Source organism: Hypomesus nipponensis, chromosome 5 (genome assembly GCF_054491055.1).
Source record: "Hypomesus nipponensis isolate SF chromosome 5, ASM5449105v1, whole genome shotgun sequence".
In the NCBI taxonomy this organism is placed as follows: Eukaryota; Metazoa; Chordata; class Actinopteri; order Osmeriformes; family Osmeridae; genus Hypomesus; species Hypomesus nipponensis.
Genome location: NC_140365.1, coordinates 13101778 through 13124529, shown reverse-complemented (window position 1 = coordinate 13124529; position 22752 = coordinate 13101778). Strand labels below are relative to the sequence as shown.

Here is a 22752-nt window from a genome sequence, read left to right as displayed (position 1 = left end):
CGACTGGAACCAGAGGGCAGGTGTTGATACCCCCAGGTCGTCGGGCTTGGTGCCGAAACAGATGCTGTGGTGGTGGTAGTGGTGGTGACGGCCGGTATGGTGGTAGTGGTGTTGGTGTCGACGGGGAGGCGATGAGGGTGTTGAACAGGTACGCCGTTGAGTGTTCAGGGACGGAGAGCGGAGTGCTTTGGTGATGGTGTGGGGGGTAGAGTTAGATGGACACGTCCTTCCACCTCTCCACCCCCCATGTGTCCCCGGGCGGTGTCTGGGTGGTTTCATCCAAGTCCAGGAAGGCATAGTCGATGAGTGGACAATGAATGGTTGATCCTGTTTATGTAGTCCTTGATGTTCCTTGTCTCCCATATCACCTGCTTGACAGCGCTGACGATCGTCCACTGATGTTGGAAGGGGCTTCTACAGCCCCCCGGAGGACTGAACAGGATGTTTTCCACTGTCAAGCGAGGCAGGCCGATGTGTCTGTTGAGGGAGACAGAGTGAACAAACAGGGCCCAAACCTGCCTGGCCACGGTGCAGTCAACATAAAGATGGTAAATATGTTCAGTGTCAGTGCAACCGTGGGGGCAGCATGGGGGCAGCAGGGGCTGTGTCATGAATGACAACCTTTATTGCCCCGAGGGGAATTTGTTCTGCACCAAGACCTTAAATACAGAGATACATTCAACACTGCAGACATGACAGTACAGTGGACATAACATTATTATAAAAAAGCACAGTGAGACAATAAATGCAAGAATAAAATTATACAAAATACAACTGAACACAGAAATAACTCAAGAAATTACTTAAGAATGTCACCAGGTCCAGTACACTGTAAAGTGCATAATGCCAGAAAGGATGAAAAGGATAAAAAGGAATAAAAACATCTGATTTGATTTAGCAGCTGACTACTTCTTGGGACAAAAGATGTGATGCCTCTTGGTCCACATCCGTAGCATTATGTACCTGCGTCCTGAAGGAAAGAGTTCATACTCAGACCACAGGGGGTGATGTGAATAGGAAACAATCTTTTGGGACAGATTCGCAGTGTATTTGTCAGTCAGAAATGAAATACTGCTCATGGTTTCACCAGTGATCTTGCTACCGACTTTAACAACTTTGCCCAATTTGTTTTTGTTTTGTAAAGACAGTGCTCCGCCCCAGCTCTGAATACAAAAAGTTAAAGCACTCTACCAAAAATTGTAAAACAATCTCAGCATTGTCTTATTCACATTAAAACTTGTCCGTTTTTTGGATGTTGGTGATCAGATTGGAGAGACTGTGTGCCCTGATGATGCTGAGGATGTCTGGGACCCCTTCCCCCCCTTCTCCTCTGCGTTGTACATGATGGTCCTCTTCAGGGGCTCCATGGTGCTTCCCCAGAAAAAGGTGAACATAATACGCTCAATGGGCAATCTTGCTCGTCATAAAGGAGAATGGGGACGATTATTGCCTTCAGGATCTTACCCGTCTTTGTGAGGGTCCGTGCACTCCATTGGGCAATCTTTTGCCTGGCGTGGCTGAAGGTGTTGGCCCAGGTGGCTGCACAATAGTCATCCTCCACCTACATGGCCAAGGCGATGGACCAACTATCAGTGCCGACGATGGTGATGTCCTCCGTGTACGTCACCACCTGAAGCCTGTCCCGGGAGGTGGTAACCCTGGATGGTGTGGGTGGATCTGATTTTAAGGAGTTAAAGGCTCCAGGTAGATGATGTATAGCAGGGGCTCTAGGGGGCATCCCTGTCTGACCCCCATCAGCTGTTTGTTGACCAAGATTCTGCTAGTTATTTCTCATCAAAGATGAAAAGACAATTGCAAAATATAGCTGCAAGCAGCAATGCGGGTTCCTCTGCAAAATGGCAAAATATTAAAACAATTTACAAGGTAGAAGCAAAACTACTTACATTTATTCATTTAGCTTTATCCAAAGCAACTTCCAAGAGAGCTTTACATAGTGCATAGGTCTCTGATAATAACAAGATAGCCCCAAAGCATTGCGGGGAGCCAAAACAAGAAGCACACATTGTGAACAACCAAAAAATAAGTGCCAAAGAGGAAAACCATAAGAGCATGTAGTTAAGCAAGTTACAATTAAACAACATGAAAGTGCAAGTGTACCTGTAGAAAAGCAAGCAGCAGTACGGTAAAAATAAGATGCACTAAAACAGAATATTTCGCAGCAAATACAACAGTTTAAATCAGTTACCACTAACCAACAAGAGCAACAAGTCTCCAAGCAAGAGTCATTGTGATCCTTGAGGAAACATACTTCATGTTTGGCCAACAACAATAGGCTGAATGGGGATTCCCCACAAGACAAGTGTTGTCAACATCTACAACAGGCCTACAGCACTGGTAGCAATCCTTTGAGAAAGATTTGATAAAGCAGACATGATGAGTCATGAGTATGATACATCAAGGGAGGAGGTTGATTGAGATTTGGGCTTCGAGACATTATTCTGCCAGACATACAGTAGTTGATGGAGTTGGATCAGTACAGTAAGGCAAATGCAAGCATCTTACTGACAATGTCCATGCCAGGGGCGTTGTTAGACATACACCTCTACTGGGGCACGAGCCCTTATTCATATCCCTCTTTTTCTTCCAAGCTTGCTGCGCACAATGCACAACTCGGCTATAGAAACTCCCCTTGCTTAACCCACTGTACATTTAGATACATTTAGTCATTTAGCAGACGCTCCAGCGCGACTTGCAGTAAGATATGCAAGTTTGATATCAGATTCAGCAGGGACATCAATAGTAAATGCGAGTGCATACATTTTTTTGCATTCATTTGAGCGCAAATACTTTTGAGCTTGATGTAATATTGTTTTTCTGGTTTCGTCAAGATAAGATGATTGGTAGGCCTATCATTTAGAAACTTTATTTAGTTTTGTAATGTCTTCTTAGCCTACCTCAATTCTGACTTGTGCCGAATCCGACACCAGCACATCTGTGTGCGTGCTGCAGTGGGTATTCGGCAAGCTCAGAAGAGCGCGCTGACATGGAATTCTGCGGGCATTGGTTTGAGTTTTTGGTTTAACTGCTTTAATTGGGATACTGATTTGGCATAACACATCTTCATATGTAGGCTCCACAGCTGATAATGTCGCTTTCACAATCCTGTACAGACGTCTCCTGAAGTGACGGTGCGCTGTGCCCCAGTAAAAAAGGTCTAACGACGCCCCTGGTCCATGCATCCAAGGACAAAACAAGCCTACTTCATTCTGTTGATTAGGTTGAATTAAAAAAGGAGAATGACAAAATGATCTCTGCTCCCACAAACAACGTCTAGTTATAGTAGCTTATAGTAGCTTGTGCTTTCCAGTCAGTGTCTATTCTGATGGCCATACCAAGACTGGTCCTGCTTGAAAAGTATCCAACCCTCCAGTCTCCATTTTTGTTGCCATTGTTCTGAGAAGCCTTTTAAAAAGAAAACAGTGACAGTGATTAGTTGAGTTGTAGTTCTTTGAGGCAAACCGATCAACTACATCCTCATACACCTGAACAACATTTGTAGTCTTAGTACTGCTCATCTGCAAACCATGAAACTGTCCAGTCTTCTTGTCGTTTCTATGAGCCAGAAGCCAAGGTTGGTCACAACTTGACTTATTTTGTTAAGCCATCTTATTACGTACCACATACACTTTCTTGTATCTACATACTAATTACATCATTATGTGGGCCTACTATATATATGTTATATGTGACGGGTATGTAACAGCTATAGCCACGCGCCGTCACAACAAGGCTGGTTTGCTACTCACTGGGCTCGAATGCACAACCTCCGACTTGCCAAGCGTGACCACTACCAACTACGCCAAAGAAAAGCTAGTTCTTTGTTGACGCGGGTGGCCTGTTACATACCTGAGGAGAGAGTTTCATGGTTCTAACTCCGTTACATATAGAACAATACATTTCACCCTGTGTATGTAAATGGTACTGTGTACATTTCCCACACTGTCAGTAAGATGCTTGATGCACTGATCAGTTATTGTAAGACTTATGTTAGACAAACGTAAGTCTTATTGTCAGTGTGGAAAATCACAATGGTTTTTACATATACACAGTTACATTTACAGATGAGCAGTTATGAGCCCATGGATGCAACTTTGGTGTTTGCCTTCTAAGGAGAATGGTCAACAGTGAATGTGACTTACATGTTTTTTAAAGGCTTCTCATACAACCAAGGTATAAAAACAGCAGACTAGAGTTTGATGCTTTTTAAGCAGGACAAGTCTTGGTAACAGCAATCAAAATTAGATTCTGATTGGAAAGCACAAGTAAGCTACTACCCACTTCTAGCTTGTTTGTGAGAGCCTTTTGTCATTGGCTTCTTTAATTTAAATGTTGTTGTACTCAATCTAATACAACGAGTTAGTCATCAAGTTCTGATGTAGTAAACCATTATCACAGCATTGCACTACTGCCAGAGCTCTTCAGTAATTTTGGATCTCATTACATGAGACTTACATTTTCCCATAGAGAGGTGTTGAGTTGCCTTGCACATCAAACAAATGAAAAACTCATTTAGCTTTGTCAGCTTCTCTTATACTCCTTTTATATCAACCTCTCAATCCTATAGTTTTTGGTCTTACTACTAGCTTGCATGTTTTTAGATGTTTATCTGCTACAAATGAATGGGTTGTCTAAAAAATGAGTTGGAAGCAAGATACCACTATTAAGTTTGCCCTTTGCGCCCCTCCCCCCACCTGTCACAGGGCCAGGCTGCTGCTGTAACTTGCTAGCCAACCTTTACTGAGGGGACTGTTTGAACGCGTTGGAATTAAAATGTTTATCTTTATGTATATTTGAGACCACACATTCGTAGATGTACGTTTCCACTATATGTTACTATAACGTGTTTTAAGGTCGATCCGATTAAATGAACGAAAACAAGGCACATCTGTCCATATTTTGTTAGCGAAGCAGGGAGAGGAATGCTCGTGGCAAGCTAACTAGCTGGATAGAGCGATGGGGAGTTTGTTTGCACTCAAAATGTAGCTCTAAAACAGGGGCACTCCTAGGACATAAGCTTGATTATAAAAAATTCCCCAGCTGGGAAATGTTCGTGGTTTTCACAGTCCTGTAGAGGAGACCTTCATGAACACAATGACATCAAATTGAGGCTGTGGCATTGAAGTTCAGGTTAGTAGGCAATGGCTCAAAGTACTCTCAGCCAATTACAGACCTCTTAAAATGGGAAAACTTCTGTGCCACATACAAGGATGGTATTCACACAGGGATTGGCTCTAATTTGAGTGACAGGTTGATTCACCAATTGAAAAACTGTGAATTTTGATTTTTGTAAGGGGAGTGCCAACATTTTACTGTCGCAGTTTGGCTTCCTTAACAGCAGTAGAATTCCAAGTTTTTCTAAACCGCTTCGCGTACAGCATTACAGTGAGCTACACTGGTTTAAAACTACAGGTATATAAGGACAGCTGTACCCATGAATTGTTTACGAGTAATATAATGTCATAATCATAAAAGGTTCATCGATTTGTGAGGCATGTTTATTATTTTAACAATTGAAAATGGATGTATCACAGACCGCTATCGTATGTCGTTCAACAGAGGCTAATTACGCTAACGATTCAGTTCACGAAATTTGATTACTGTTTTCGAAAGTAAGTGTACTAATTATATCAGCGTACATCGTATTGTACATTAAATCTCACAATTGTGTTTTTTAATCACAATGTTAAATGAGCAATACGTTCAATTTTGCATTTGTTGACGCTTGGAACCCTCCGTTGTGATTACATTGAGAGCAGAACGTTTGTCCTCCTTACTAAAGGCTGCCCTCTTCGACATTTTGGTGTTGACCCAACTGTAAAATGGTGAACTTATGAACATGACGCAACCAAAACATGGATGCCGCCTAAGCCTAAGCGGTCTCCCTGGCGCATAGGCTTACTACAAAAACTTTCACAAGCCAAATAAAAATTCTGAGCCGACAGGTCTGTGGGAAATCGCTTGTTCTCCTAAAAGCTGCCCTCCTCTACCTTTTTGATTAATTCGTTGAGATGCTACATGATTCAGTAATTACACAGAGGGAAAAAGCTAGCTACTTTTCGAGTTCGGTTTTCCGTCACTCCAAACTCACGATCTAAAAAGGTCTCAAAGTGCTCTTACCTTCACCATAATTCAAGAGTAGTGTACTTTCACAAAACCAATCATTGATTCTAGGTTAAAATGTGTAAAAATAGGACTTGCCGAATGTGGCTGCCTCCAAATCGGCTATCAAGCGATTCCAGTTGAAAACAACAATGGCTGCCAAAAATGTTTATTCGTAATGGGGAGCTGCGATTGGAAGCGAAATGAAACAGGAGCTAAAGACCAAGGGTGGGGGCTTGCTCAGCACACCATTTCCAGAAAGAATGTGTGTGCGTCTCTCTCACAAGCTCGCGCGTATGTCAAGTAGTGTGACCACCTGTCCCTCTTTGCGCTGTATCGCACAGCATTTTCAATATGCAACGTGTGGAACAAGGGGTGAAAATGCTGTGCAACACAACGCAAAGCGAGACAGGTGGTCACCCTAGTGTCAAGGAGCTGGATGAGCCTGTGACAATTTGGAGCGCAATGTGGAGCAATTCAATTGAATTCAATCATATATTGACATACCAAGGTGCAATTGTTTATGGTACTTCAGAGTAGGGCTGCCGCGATGCATCGACGTCATCGACGACGTCGACGCTGCTCAATATTTTAAATCGACGCATCTTTTAAAACACATTTTTTATTATAAAAAATACAAAAAACGCTTCAATTCATTATAACAAGTGTTCTTCTTCAATATCACATCGTAATTGGTGCTTGCATGACGTCGGTCGTTGTTGGCTCAAGTCATTGGTCGGCTCCAGTCAACGCACAAATATCATGGCAGATGCAGAGTCCGACTTGGTTCCAAAACCCGAGTCCTCAAATACCCGAGGCTTCAAAAGTATGGGAATACTTTGACTTAACGCTATCACCAAACAATAAGGTGGTTTGTACACTGTGCAAAGTTTCAATGGCTTACCACAGCAGCACTTGCGCTATGCACCAGCACCTGAAAAGAAAACATACAGGCGCTAAAAAGGCAAAACCACCGTTGTCTGGTGTTGTCTATTCATGTTTGTAAGGGATAGCCTTTTTAATCTATGTTGTCATTGTAGCTGCTAAATACATGCATTAGTAAAGCTATAAAGTTGTCTGCCTGCTACCTTAGAGTTTCCATTGAATAAATGTTTAGGTAGGTTAGAATCGGGGTTTATTCTACGTTGGTGGATAAGATGGCTCTCTAGGTTAGCTCATGCTATTTAGCTAACTTGTTAACCGTAACCATGACGCTTTGCTAGGACAATGGAGGCGTATGAAGTGATTTAAAGACGTTAGCCCTACTCCGGCTCTAGAGTGTGGTAAATGTAGACTACCTGGTTCTTAGATAATTGGCGAATATCCCTATCTAATCATTACCGAACTGGCATAAGCACCAGCCCAGAACCAGCACCTTGGAATTTTGGGTTTAAAAGGGGTGTGTGTTCGTGTATGTTGGGATATGTTATGTACCTTATCTAAATATTTTAATTAACGTTGGAGTTGATAGTTTAAACATAGTTATTTTTTATTTTTTTTGAAATGAATCGTTTAGATTAATCGACTAATCGATAAAATAGTCTACAGATTAATAGAAAGAAAAATAGTCGTTAGTGGCAGCCCTACTTCAGAGTGATGTCATCTTGAACCCTATTAGGTAGGGATGGGCGTGGTTAATCGAATATCCGGATATCCTAAAGTAAGTTAGTATTCCAATACTTTTTTCGAATACTTATGAGCGTAGTTTAATAAAAAAAAAACATTTTATTGAAAAACCGTTGCGTCGTGTTGTGAATTCTAATAGTTGTGACATTAGAAAATGATGAAAACCATCAAAAAAGGTAGGCTACGCCTGTGTTCTGCTGCGAGTCTCCTTTCATTTCATTTGGCGCTACAAGAAGCATAGTGTCCTGGCTAAGCAGTACCTCGCAGCAACCTCAGGTCCTGCAGTCTTTTCTACGCCGGCCTGCTCGTAAATCGACTCCGTACTCGCCTCTCCTCTGAGCATGTTTACATGCTAATTCTCCTGAATAAAAATGCGTATGGCTAATGCAGTTGTGGCTTATTTATTTTCTTACCAGTAGCCATGTATAGCTAGCGTAATCGGCTGTTTATGTTTGCATTGTGTGGTGGCGCACTGTATCCTATAGGATTCCTGTTCCAAGTTAATATCCAAGTTAATATGCAATAGTTCTCCATGTGTGTCTTTCGTTTTTATCGAGGATAGCCTACCCAATGTGTTTAATTTAGTCCAATGTAGCCTACTTTTTATTTCACGTAATAATAGGCTAATCGCTTCTCCGCCAAATTAAGAGCCTACGTCTGAAGACGCAGCGTTTTTTCAAGTTCATTGTCTTTTCGTCATGTTAATAAATTGATCTTTCATTTGTTTTCTTTATTCAACCCTTATTTAATCTAATATCTTAACAGTCCCAATTATTGCCAGTATTTGCAGTTGTTTGTGTTTACTGTATGCTTTGCGTCACGTCAGGCTAATTACATAACAGAAACAAATAAACAAAATAGATTATCCGGATATTCGAAAATAATTTCGGATACTATTCGAATAGTGAAATCAGTTAAAATCTCCATCCCTACTATTAGGGTTGAAAATCCATGAGTCAACATTATATTAGATTTATTGACACAAAGATATTGAGGCAATGTGGACATTTACATAAAAACACCCCTTTCAGCCAATATGGCATTTCTTATTCAATTTGACCATTTATAAAACATTTTTCACCTCTGGAACAAATTTCAAGTCGTTTGGATCTATGGTTCATGAGGAGAAGAGTTTTGAAGGTTAAACGAAATTTGGACAGTACAAAGAAAATCATAAGTCTGACAATATGGGTCCTTGAGGCTTTTTTGTTCCCCATGAGAAATAAGGCATGTATACCAATTTTCAGGCATTTTGGAGTAATGGGGCTCTGGGAAAATCACGTAGACTTTGGGCGTGTTTTATAGCGCCACCTTTGGGCGCACATGGGCCACTAGCCGTCTGGGAGTAATGAGTGACCTGTTGTATCATTGGGCCAAATTGGAAAAAATCGGGTCCAGGACCTTTTGAGCTGTTGGGCCATTTAGCGGAGAAATATAATAATAAGAATATAGCTGCAAGCAGCAATGGAGGGGCCAAGCAGTCCAGAGCAGGACATGGCCTCCATAGCACTTGCGCAACAATTAAGTCACAATAACCTGTTGCACTCATTGCAACACACCAAGTTTGGTTGAAATATCTGTTTGCGTTCCAAAGTACTGAGTGTTCAAACTGTTTTTTTACTGGTATAACACCACAGGCCTCCTCTGCCCCTCGTGGGAACGATGGAACCCAAGTTTGGTGACAATCGCACAAATGGTTGCTGAGTTACGGTCTCACGTGTCTTTTGCGGCTTCGCTGCCGCCTTTGATCGGCTCTACCGAACAAACGGTTTTGAAAATGGAAAATCCATCTTACACCTTTTTGAAACTTGGTCTGAAGATCATCTGTGCCAAATTTTGTAAACATCGGACAAAATTTGGGGCGTGTAAAAGGTTTTTACACTTTTCCATTAAATCCAAAATGGCGGCCGCGTCAATTCGGTTGTTATGAAATATTATCGATGGTCAAGCTTGATAACTCATAAGACATCAACAGACAAATAAATTACTTTATTAAGGTTTACACTTAAATAGTTATTAGCCAAAACACGTTTATGCTTCCTGCCACGCCCCCTTTTAGTCACATGACACAATATTTGGAGGACATCCTCAGAATAAGGTTCCGAGTAGGCATACCAAATTTGGTGTCACTGTCTCAAAGAACTGCTGAGATATTACTTCATTTCCTGTTTGGTGGCTTTCCTGATGACTTTGATTGGCTGTCACGGAAAAACGGTTGTGGGGATTTGTTCAATTTGCTTTACATCAATCATTTTTAGAGATATGAATTTGCCTTTGCACATGGTAACATGTTGTAGTGTCTTCCATCGATATACCAAGTTTAGTGTTGATATCTCAAAGATTTGCTGAGACATGACTTCACATCCTGTTTGGCGGCTTTTCTGATGAATTTGATTGGCTGTACCGGACAAACGGTTGTGAGGATCAAAATTATTTTCGATAACTTTTGTGAGGCTCGGTCTGAAGGTCATCTCTGGTAACTTTGAAGAAGATTTGACAAGAATTGTAGGAGAAGTAGGCTTTCAAAGGTTTTTGATAAAACCGGAAATAGCGGAAAATCTATATAACCGGAAATTGACGCCATGGTGTGCGTTGAACTCGGCTTGATCCAGGGAATCCAATAGTACCATTTTTGAAAATTGGTCATACGGTTCAAAAGTTGCGTGTGTAAACACAAGTCCAACTTTGACCCGTTGGTGGAGCTAGAGTGGTCTAATGGGAGACCTGAAACTTGGTGTAGGTATAGAATGAACTGTCCTTAATGAGTGTGCCAAATTTTACAAAAAGTTGTCGAAGGGGTCTAGGGGCTGCCATTGACTCCCATGGCACTAGAATAAAAAAAAAAAGAATAAAACTAACAATAACAATAGGTTTCGTCCTTACGGAGGAATCCTAAATATAGCTGCAAGCAGCAATGAAGGGGCCAAGCAGCATTCAATATGGAAATTCAGTAGCTAAAGAAACAAATCATAAAACAGTCATGTCATTTTGAGACAAAATGCACTGGCTAGATGTAGCAGCGTTATATCTACAAAGCACAATAAATCCACTTCTTCTCGACTATAAATCCCATGACAATGAAATGTTACTGTTACTAATACGATTATACTAATAGACAGCTACAGTGGCATACCTGGTTTCGCTAAACAGATAATCCAGTGTCACGACATGCTTGACGACTGTGGCTGGATTCGATCCTACGACCTTGCGTTCCAAAGCAGCACGTCGTATCCCTGTGAGCTATTCTCGCTGCTGGAAAATGCTGTGTTCGGTAACATTATAAAAAACAGGAAGCCGTTACTCCCGCGGCGAGCTTTGTCAGATTTGACCCAAGAATAAACAGCTGTAATTCAGTCATATTTTGACATATCAAGGTGATTGTAGTAGGAAGATGATTAGATGACATGCTCGTGATGACATTATCAAAGTTTCGTCTCCATACGGTAAACCGTCGCAGAGACAAGGCCTCACGTCCGCTTTGGCGTGCTCCTTGTCAAAATCGTTGGCGCGTTACTCGTGAACGGTTTGACTTATCGATAAACTTTTGATAACTTTTTGTCGGCATGGTCTGAAGATGATCTGTTGCAATTTTCATGAAAATCGGAGCAACGGCCTAGGACGAGTTCGAAAAAGTAGCAATTTCTTAAAATACAAATGACGTAAAAACCATCATGACGACAATGACGTCACAGGGTTCAATCGAATCGTCTGCATCCAAGGAATCCAATGATACCTCAATTAAGAAAAACGGTCTCACGGTTCAAAAGTTGTGGGCGTAAACGCACCTCCAACTTTCATGCCTTGGTGGCGCTATAGTGCTTCAGGGATCGACATGAAACTTGGTGACGATAATCAGGAGACCGTTCCAAATCAGTGTGCCAAATTTCAAAACTTCGCACCAATCGGTTCTATGGGCTGCCATAGACTCCTAGTCCTAAGTATAATAATAATAATAATAAAACTAACAGTTACAATAGGTGCCACAGCAGCTTCGCTGCTGCTTGGCCCCTAAATATAACTGCAAGCAGTAATGGCGGATTCCTCCAAACATTGTGAACCATTGAATTTTTTTTATTCTTGACAAATTGTAACTGTATAGAAAAATCAATGCTGCTGACTTACCAAGGGGATACCAAATCTGACGAATTCCAAATATAGCTGCAAGCAGCAATGAGGTGGCCAAGCAGTCAAATAACCCAGAAAACATTTTAGACATCCTCAAAAGAGGGTAACAAGTACACGCAGCAAGTTTGGTGTGAATCCATCAAAGATTTGCTGAGATACAACCCAACTTCCTGTTTGCTGGCTTAACGGCACATTTTGATTGCCTGTACCGGAAAAACGGTTTCGAAAATCAGAAAACCATGTGTTAGCTTTTGTGAGGCTTGGTCTGAAGATAATCTCTGCTAAATTTGGTGAAGATTTGACAACATGTGTAGGAGGAGTATAGAAAAAACGTTTTTCATTGAATTCAAAATGGCGGCCGCATAAATTCGTCTATTATCACAAATTATTATGAGTCACACACGAGATGTCCCAAGATATCATGAGACAAAGGAATCACTCAATAAAGGCAAACAAATCAATAGTTATTGGCCAAAACACATTTTTGCTTCCTGCGGCCACGCCCAGTGATCACATGACACCAAATTGTCTAGATATCCTCAGAAGAGGGTTCCGAGTCATCATACCAAGTTTGGTGTTGATATCTTGAAGATTTGCTGAGATATGACTTCACTTCCTGTTTGGCTGCTTTTCTGCTGAATTTGATTGGCTGTACCGGACAAACGGTTGTGAGGATCACAATTCTAATCGATAACTTTTGTGAGGCTTGGTCTGAAGATCATCTCTGGTCATTTTGAAGAAGTTTTGACAAAAATTGTAGGAGATAAAACCGGAAATAGCAGGAAATCTATATAACCGGAAATTGACGTCATAGGGTGCGTTGAACTCGGCTTGATCCAGGGAATCCAATGGTACCTCATTTGTGAAAATCGGTCATACGGTTCAAAAGTTGCGTGTGTAAACACAAGTCCAACTTTGACCCGTTGGTGGCGCTAGAGTGGTCTAATGGGAGACCTGAAACTTGGTGTAGGTATAGAATGAACTGTCCTTAATGAGTGTGCCAAATTTTACAAAAAGTTGTCGAAGGGGTCTAGGGGCTGCCATTGACTCCCATGGCACTAGAATAAAAAAAAAAAGAATAAAACTAACAATAACAATAGGTTTCCTCCTTACGGAGGAATCCTAATAAAACTAACAATAACAATAGGTTTCCTCCTTACGGAGGAATCCTAATAATACTACCAATTACAATAGGTGCCTCGCAGCTTCGCTGCTTGGCCCCTAATAACAATAGGTTTCCTCCTTACGGAGGAATCCTAATAAAACTAACAATAACAATAAGTTTCCTCCTTACGGAGGAATCCTAACAATAGCTTCGCTGCTTGGCCCCTAATAATACTACCAATTACAATAGGTGCCTCGCAGCTTCGCTGCTTGGCCCCTAAATATAGCTGCAAGCAGCGATGTGGGTTCCTCCTCAAAATAGCAAAATATTATAAAAATGTGCTACAATGTAGAAGCAAAACGATTTCATGTTTGGCCAACAACAAAAGGCTGAATGGAGATTTGAACTCATGAGCGTAAGGTTACAAATCAGTCTCTCTACCCTCTCTGCTACACACCAACTGTTGGGAACCATGAGTAATGTCTGACAAGTCTTGTGCAGTTGTCCCACGTTGGCAACAAATTAAACTAAACCTACTATATTCAACCGTCTTGGTTAAACAGTACTAACTAGTTCATTCACTGTGTTAATGAAATGCACTCCACGGCTACAAGCTTGCTAACGCTATACACTAGTCATAAACTTAATCATGCAAGCCCAGGTAACTAAACAATTGAGACCCATTCCCTTTCGACTACAATACCTCTGCTGTTAAGACCAAATGTTGCAACAGGCTACAGTCTGAATCACAGATATAACTACCCAGGTAGCCAGCCGAATCGGGCCGATTGCGGTTAAGTGCCGGCGCACTCGGCTGTGTTCTGGCATCGGATCGCCTACGTTGAGCCGGCTCTGGCCCAGAATAGGTTGCCAGATTTGGCTAGGTTTTGGTTGTGCGGACATGGGCCGATTGCGGCCGAGAATTGGCATATTTCCATTATGGAGTTATCTGGATCAGTAAATTAATAACATTTGAGTGTTGGGAGTTGTGGGTTGGGCTTGTTCTGTATTTCAATAAAACAAATTAAGGATATTTTTGTGTGTATCGTATTCTTGATATGCCAGTATTTATAGTTTGTACTAACATTTGTATAATACTTGCACAACATTTGAAAAACAACACCATTTGAGTAGCCTATATTCCGCGGGAATATAGGCTACTCGCGCACCCATCCAGCGCCTGTGTGTGAGAGGCGCTCATCTACTCGCGCACCCATCCAGCGCCTGTGTGTGAGAGGCGCTCACATTTTCGACCGTCATTTTGTTAACGGTCATTAGAGGGAGCAGTTCGTTGTCAGGTAAGGCCATTTAAATAGAGAAATACACTATTATGATACTTTTCGGGATATTTAATATTAAAATAATGTGTTGCTAAGTCTAGCTTACGTTAGATAATGTTTATGATATGTAACTAGCTTACTAGTAATAACCTAGCTAGCCTAGTCTAATGATGTGTTGCAGCTAGCTACAATGTGTCAGGTTTGGATGGACTCTTGATACAGTATAGCTTACCACCATCATCTAATAGAGAGATATCAATAGTTGTATTCATTATACAGCTTGAACCGTTATTACTTTGCTTCATTTTTGAGCAGCTTAGTTTTTAGTCGATCGATCTATGTCTAACATGTTACAGAAGCGGGTGAAAACTTGATAGCCACTTGTACACTTTAACGAAACGTTCAAACCTTCCCTCCTCTCCTTTTCTCTCTCTATATTCATCTTATAGGGTACATCTCAAGCTTCAAAGGGGCATGCTTGAGGAGGCTGCGGTCATTACACACACATACACAAACTGTATTTATTCAAATAAATTCTTAAAAAATGATATGCATGGTGTAATTTTTGCTACTGAAAAGTAGCACATTATGGGGTTAGGTATGGGGTAATGTAGGAGGGATTGCCACAATATCATCATAATTTGTGTTAACTCTAAATATCAAAAGATAATCATTACAACTAGAGTTACAGTGTTACAATGAAAACAATTTATTTTTATTTTGTGCTCTGTGTCTAGGCCCAAAGTGTCAATGTATTTTTCTTTTTTTAAAGCTAATATTGCATTCGTAAAAGGAAGAGCCCGTTTTTATTCATGCACACTCACCAGGACCTGCTTCAAGCAAGTTGGCAACGTAATATGTGGTTTTGAAATCTTCTGGCATTATAGTGGATCCGTCATGACTTTTTACAGGCTGTCAACTGGCTAACATATGGGCTAGTTCTGGCAGTTTTGTTGGGGTGATTCCGGCCCAATGTTGGAAATACTGGTTCAGTTTCGGGCTGCCGGACCCGGGCCAGTGTACTTGGGCCGATTCTGGGGCGTCATTCAAACCAGATTTGGCCCGAGTCCAGCAACCGCCGAGTAATTTCTTCTGGCCTGCCGGATCTGGGCCATTATCGGGCCAAACCATTTTGGCTACCTGGGTATTACATAAGTTACAATCAGCGGGTAAATTGGGCTTTGATATATCGGGGGGCTCTGTGGTTTCTGGGTTTCGATGGCACACGTGTATGCAAAGCCTACTTAAAAGGTATCCTACTCAGTTTAATGACTAACGCAGACTACCTAACTCACTAACCTTCGAATATATTTGTATAGTACTATGTGCCTCTTTCAATTATATCTTTAACATATGAAACGTTGAGATTGTATCATCTTGCGGAAAAAAACATGAAAAACTGAACCTAACAACAGCTAGGCTAGGCTAGGCTAGCTCATAACGTTCAGTTCTCGTTTGGCCAAACAACGGTTAGGGTCTACTGAAATTATTACCAAACTTAACTTTACGCTAGTAGCCTAACAAAGTCATTCACTGTTGACTAATATATATATATATATATATATTTAAGTTGAATGCATAATTTGTGATGACTTACTTTGATTTAGTAGTTGCTTCTCTTCGATGCTTGTTTGCCTTCGTACCTCGTGGCAGAAAATAACCAGAAATGGCCAGGGGGTATTCGTCGTAGCTCGCTAAGCAATTTAGCGAGCTAATTTTCAGGCTAAGATAAAACACGCCCCTATTTTTGGTTCGTGGAAGCAAGTTTAGATAAATCACCATAGTAACATATCAATTAGCACTAACCTGCTCGAGAGCAGGCTAACTTAAGTGTAGCTGGATAAGCTTGCCACACCCCCGGAAAATAATTGGCAGCTCCCTTTTTGAGAGACCCAGCTGACCAAGGAGATATAGTTCGATTAACTTTCCATACCAATTGAGTTCTTCACGATCGCCAAGATCCTTTATTTCACACGGATGAGTTCTTGTTTGAGCGATATCGATTCAGCTGACAAGGACTCATTTATTTGCAAGACCTTCTCGGGCCGTACATTGTAAATATCACACGCCGCAGCAAGCTATGCTTTATGAGCTTATGCTGCTGTATGTGAATATGTAACGCTATGTTCTAAGAAATGTCTTATCTGTTGTGCCTGTGCTTTTTATGTTTCACTGTGGTAGAGTGGGAAACATCATATAGATTCCTTTTTATGTCTTGACGTGAAGAAATGGACAATAAAGCTACTTGAAACTTTTACTGTGCTTCAGACTCTCTGCATAGCCTTCAGGTTTTTCGCGTCAGGTAGGCTACATTTGTATACAGCATAGGCGATGCAGAAAACATTGGCAAAGCCACAGCATGCGTTGGTGTAAGAAAAGTGTACTTGGCGCTTAACCAGCTGATCAATCAATTGATCATATTCCTGGCCATGCCCCAGTCAATGAAATCAAAGAGGGATTTACACATAGGCCTACATGCATATACACACATAAAGGGTGATATCAGGTAAAATGGGCCATTTAAGGTTTGGGGGTCCCAGCCCTGACAAGTAACAGGGGATTTGATTGCTTTATGGTTGCTATGGTGGGCGGGCCAATAATTCAAACAATACTGCACCAGAAAGCTGCATGGTAAGTAGCCTGGCATACCAAATCTAATTAAACTATTATAAGGATGATAAATCTTTTCTTTTTTTTTTTACATGCACATAAAAAAACTGCATATCTGTCTTGATGGCATCAATCACAAATAATGTTGTTAGTTTGGTATATGAACATATTGTTTGAAAAAGTTATGTTTTTCTTGGTGGTCCAATTTACCTTAACCCACTGAGGTAAAATGGGCAACATGGTTTCAGATAAAATGGGCCATCATCTGTGTCACTCACAAACACACATACACGTGTTGGAGTGTGTGTGAGGGTGTGTGTGTGTGTCACACCATGACCCCCCAACAGTAATAATGGTAGTAGATATTTTATGTACAGTGACTATGGCGAAGGAGAAGGAAGCGAGAGGAGAGGAGAAAGGGAGAAGGAAAGAGAGAGAAAAGAGAGTAGGAGCAAGGACCAGAGAGGAAAGGATACAAAGATGAAACAGGGATGGAAAGGAAGGCCAAACAATTACAATCTGTGGAAAGAGGAGAGGATGAAGGGGGCCTTAGATTAATAGGAGGGAGAGAAGAAAGGAATTACAGTGAGTGTGCACCTCTTATCAATAGCATGGGGTGTGCCGCAATCAACACTGCAAAGACGCATCAGTGGAAAGGTGACTGGCAGTGAACATGTGTCAGGGCAGAAGCCCTACCTTCCACAGGAGGCAGAAAGGGAGCTTGCTGCCACCCTCAACACATTGGCGCAGAGGGGGTTTCCCTTCACAAAACGTGATGTCCGGCAAGTGGCCTTTGATTTTGCAGCCAAGAACAACATTTCTGGTTTCTCCAAGACAGCAGGGAGGGCCGGATATTACTGGTTTAAGAACTTTCTAAAGCACAACCCAGAGCTTTGGATGTGCAAGCCAGAGGTCCTGTCTGCAGCACGGGCTGCTGGACTCAACAAAGAGGTGGTTAGCCAGTGGTTTAACCAGTATGAGAGCCTTTTGGTCAAGCTGGGTATTGAGGGCACATCGTCACATATATATGGAACTGTGACGAGTCTTGGCTTCAGGATCATTTTTTTTTAATTATGGCACATATGAATATGTTTGTTTAATGCAGTTTAAATGTTTTGTGGCTGTATAAGCAACTGTGTTTTAAAAGTAAATTTGATGATAAATTACTATTTCCCTCAGTTTCACTGGCCCATTTTACCTTTACAGCTGGTCCATTTTACCTGAAAATGCTTGTGCCAAAAAAGTTGGCACAGCTGATGTTTCAAGAACTGTAGGGCCTAAATAATTATATTTTATTACATCATTTAAAAAAAAAAAGATCAAAAACAGTCATTAGTAATCATAAAAATACATGCAAAAGGCACATATGGTATTGTATTATTATCCCAAACGATTTACCAAAAAGTGGCCCATTTTACCTGATATCACCCTAGTACATGCGCTTTCAGTAGGCCTACATATATCCTCATAAGTGTCTATGAATTCGTATCAATTATACTCTTTGGCCTTGTTTTTATACTTATTCTGAAAAAGTTGATATCATGATTTTCGCTAGCAAGATCTCATTCGATGATTAATTTCCATTAAGCCTACTGCCAGCAGGCACATTTAAAGAAATGTGATCTGATTGATCGGGGTAATAAGGCACTAAAGATGAGCCATTTTACCAAAATACGCATTTAGTTTATCTGCAATTTTTTTGCCAAGATGCCTGTCTTGCTCTGGCAGCGGTGGCGGTGTTTGACTTAGCCATGATAATATGCTGATGCGTCTTCGTAGAGACTCATTATAATAGTTTGCTCAGATGGCGAGAATATCACCGCTCTCTCTTTCGTCTTTTCCGCCATCATACCGTTAGAAAATCACGGTTTTGGTGATCGACCTTTCCTGCCTTTTGAAGTAGGACGTGCTCGTGCACTTGCCCTGATAAGTTTAGCTTGATTGAAATTAACCACATGATTTGGATGCAGATCAGCCGTCGACGAACCGAGTTCTCAGTTAGCTCGCTAATGTTAACGGGCTAAAGGGACAATGGATTAGCTTAGCTTCCACTCTTACGACGAACGGGCCCCTGAGGCTCTGCCCTTACTATTTGTGCACTCACACTCCCATCTTGTGGGCATTTTAACAAACTTAAATGTATACCTTTTTCGAAATGTGAATGTGCTATAGTATATACAAGCGTAATTTTTTTTCAGTAGCTTACAAAAAAGCCTACAGTTGTTGATAATGTCTCTGCCAATTTATATTAACCTAATTCTTAACCTTAATTCAATCAAGATTGGTTGAGTGTGGACAGGTTTTCTCTCTTGCAATGATTGTTATCTGGTTTCCCCTCAGAAACAAATGAAGTGGTAGCACCCAATTTTAAACGTGTACAGACGTTAAAAACGGCTGTGTACAGACGTCAAAACGTGTACAGACGTTAAAAACGGCCATGTACAAACGTCAAAAATTGACGTCTGTACACGTTAAAATGTAACGTCTGTTCATGAACGACAGTTCCCACGTTTTAGCACAATTGGCCTTCGATATGGAGGCAGACATTGCAGACGCTTGGCAACAATTGTTATTGTTGATTTATTTGTTGTTACTTTTAGAACATACAATAATAGCATTTATAGGCCTACAATTACTTAAATGTATAGGCATAATTATTTGAATACAAAAAACTGAAACAAGTCAGGAGTGGTTATAACCAAGGTGAAACCAGTTTCTTATTTGAGATTCAAAAGACATTCATAAACGTACCTCCATTCAGGCTTCGCGTCATATTCAATATCTGTCAAAATCGACCATACAAACTTCAAACTTGTTGCACATTCTTCTACTACTGACTGGCCAATTTGTCAAACCTTTGGTTTGGTGATAATGTTGATTATTGATTAACCCATAGCCATTAAATCAATAAAAACAAAAAGTTTCCAGTATTTCATCAATATCTTTGTCAAAAATGACAACAAACTTCAAACTTGTTTCACATTATTTTACTACTATCTGAACAAATTGTACAACCTTTGGTTTGGTGATAAAGTTGATTATTGATTAAACTATAGCCAATAAATCAATAAAAACACCAATATTTCATCAATATCTTTGTTAAGAATGAACATAGGAACTTCAAACCTGTTGCACATTCTTATACTACTATCTGACCAAGTTGTTCAAGCTTTGGTTTGGTGATAAAGTTGATTATTGATTAGCCCATAGCCAATAAATCAACAAAAACACATGTTCAAGTATATCCGTCCGTTCGTCATCTGCCGCTTGTCCGGGGGTCGGGTCGCGGGGGCAGCAACCTTAGCAGGGAGGCCCAGATTTCCCTCTCCCCGGCCACTTCTACCAGATCTTCCTGGGGGACCCTGAGGCGTTCCCAGGCCAACCGAGAGACATAGTCCCTCCATTGTGTCCTGGGTCTTCCCGAGGGCCTCTTCCCAGTGGGACGTGCCCAGAACACCTCATCGGGGAAGTGTCCAGGAGGCATCCTGATCAGATGCCCGAGCCACCTCAGCTGGCTCCTCTCGACGCTGAGGAGCAGCGGTTCTACTCTGAGCCCCTCCCGGATGACCGAGCTTCTCACCCTATCTCTAAAGGAGAGCCTGGATACCCTGCGGAGAAAGATCATTTCGGCCACTTGTATTCGCGATCTCGTTCTTTTGGTCACTACCCATAGTTCGTGACCATAGGTGAGGGTAGGAACGTAGATCAACTGGTAAATAGAGAGCTTCGCCTTTCGACTCAGCTCCTTCTTCACCACAACGGGCCGATGCCGAGCCTGCATCACTGTGGACGCCGCACCGATCCGCCTGTCGATCTCGCGCTCCATTCCTCCCCCACTCATGAACAAGACCCCGAGATACTTGGACTCCTCCGCTTGAGTCAAGATCTCCTCCCTGACCCGAAGATTGCACTCCACCCTTTTCCGGTTGATAACCATGGCCTCAGATTTAGAGGTGCTGATTCGCATCCCAGCCACTTCACATTCGGTTGCGAACCACTCCAGTGAGAGCTGAAGGTCGCGGCCCGATGAAGCCAACAGGACCACATCATCTGCAAAAAGCAGCGACCCAGTCCTGATGTCACCAAACCGGACCCCCTCAACGCCCTGGCTGCGCCTAGAAATTCTGTCCATATAAGTAATGAACAGAATTAGGCAGCCCTCACCGTAAACAAGTTCTACTTACTACCGGCAATGCGGACCAAACTCTGGCACCGGTCGTACAGGGACCGGACAGCCCTGATCAGGGAATCCAGTACCCCATACTCTCGGAGCACCCATCATACGAGCCCTCAAGGGACACGGTCGAACGCCTTTTCAAAATCCACAAAACATGTGTAGACTGGTTGGGCGAACTCCCATGTACCCTCCAGGACCCTGCGGAGAGTATAGAGCTGGTCCACTGTTCCACGGCCAGGAACCACATTGCTCCTCCTGAATCCGAGGTTCGACAATCCGACGGACCCTCCTCTCCAGGACTTTCCCACTTTGTAGTTGTGTCGTTGGATTTGGGGCCGAATGTCTTGGACACTCGGGTGAGTAGAGGGGCGGAGCTGTCAACTGATCACCACCTGGTGGTGAGTTGGCTTCAATGGTGGGGGAGGACGCCGGTCAGGCCTCAAACTGAGACCCTGGGTGTCCTGGTGCCAGGTGCACATATGGACACCCTTATGCTTAAACATGGTGTTCGTTATTGACAAGCCGTGTCTAGCACAGAAGTCCAACAACAAAACACCGCTCGGGTTCAGATCGGGAGGGCCGTTCCTCTTAATCACGTCTCCCCAGGTCTCACTGTCATTGCCCACATGAGCATTGAAGTCCCCAAGGAGGACGAGGGAATCTCCGGGAGGAGCGCTTTCCAGCACTCCCCCCAGAGACTCCAAAAAGGGTGGGTACTCTGAGCTGCCGCTTGGTGCGTAAGCACAAACAACAGTGAGGACCCGTCCTCCCACCCGAAGGCGGAGGGAGGCTACCCTCTCGTCAATCGGGGTGAACCCCAATGTACAGGTGCCGAACCGAGGGGAAACAAGTATTCCCACCCCAGCTCGACGCCTCCACCAAGGGCAACTCCAGTGTGGAAGAGAGTCCAGCCCCTCTCAAGGAGACTGGTTCCGGAGCCTATGCTGTGCGTCGAGGTTAGGCCGACTATATCTAGCCGGAATCTCTTTACCTCAGCTCAGGCTCCTTTCCCGCCAGCAAGGTGACGTTCCACGTCCCTAGAGCTAGCTTCTGCAGTCGAGGATCGGACCGCCAAGGCCCCTGCCTTCGGCCGCCGCCCGTCTCACACTGCACCCGACCCCCAAGACCCCTCCTGCGGATGGTGAGCCCACTGGAAGAGGGTCCCACGTTGTCTCTTCGGGCTGTGCCCGACCGGGCCCCATGGGAAAAGGCCTGGCCACCAGGCGCTCGCCATCGAGCCCGACCCCCGGGCCTGGCTCCAAGGGGGGGCCCTGGTGACCCGCTTCCGGGCAGGGGCAACTGAGAACCATTGTTGTTTTTCTTCAGGGTAGGTTTTTGAGCCACGCTTTGTCTGGTCCTTCGCCTGGAACCTGTTTGCCTTGGGTGACCCTACCAGGGGCATAAAGCCCCCGACAACATAGCTTCCAGGATCACTAGGACACGCAAACCCCTCCACGGCGGTAAGGTTGTGACTTAGGGAGTGGCAGTTCTATGCGTAAAGAACACAAATTAACCATTGTTATCTTTCCACAACAAACCTTGGAATACAAAATACAACACATTATGCAAACAGATTAAACATTTCCAAGGCATGTAGCCGTACGTCGCCACATGGAACGTTGCTAAATAGTTCCAACCACCACACGTTATCCTTCTCCATCAATGCACCACTAACACATTACAAAACCATCTGCCATATGTATCGAACT

At 42.7% G+C, this 22752-nt stretch overlaps 1 protein-coding gene across 1 annotated transcript in view; it reads left to right on the top strand.

The window, feature by feature from the left end:
* Window positions 1–361: 361 nt before the first annotated feature.
* The window catches only part of ncf1 (neutrophil cytosolic factor 1), a 33633-nt gene continuing 11242 nt past the window's right edge, over window positions 362–22752 (top strand). The window contains exons 1-2 of the mRNA XM_084698627.1: window positions 362–548; window positions 1267–1386. Of these exons, the coding sequence (XP_084554753.1) occupies window positions 399–548; window positions 1267–1386 (270 nt within the window). The 5' untranslated portion in view covers window positions 362–398. The remainder of the gene's footprint in view (window positions 549–1266; window positions 1387–22752) is intronic.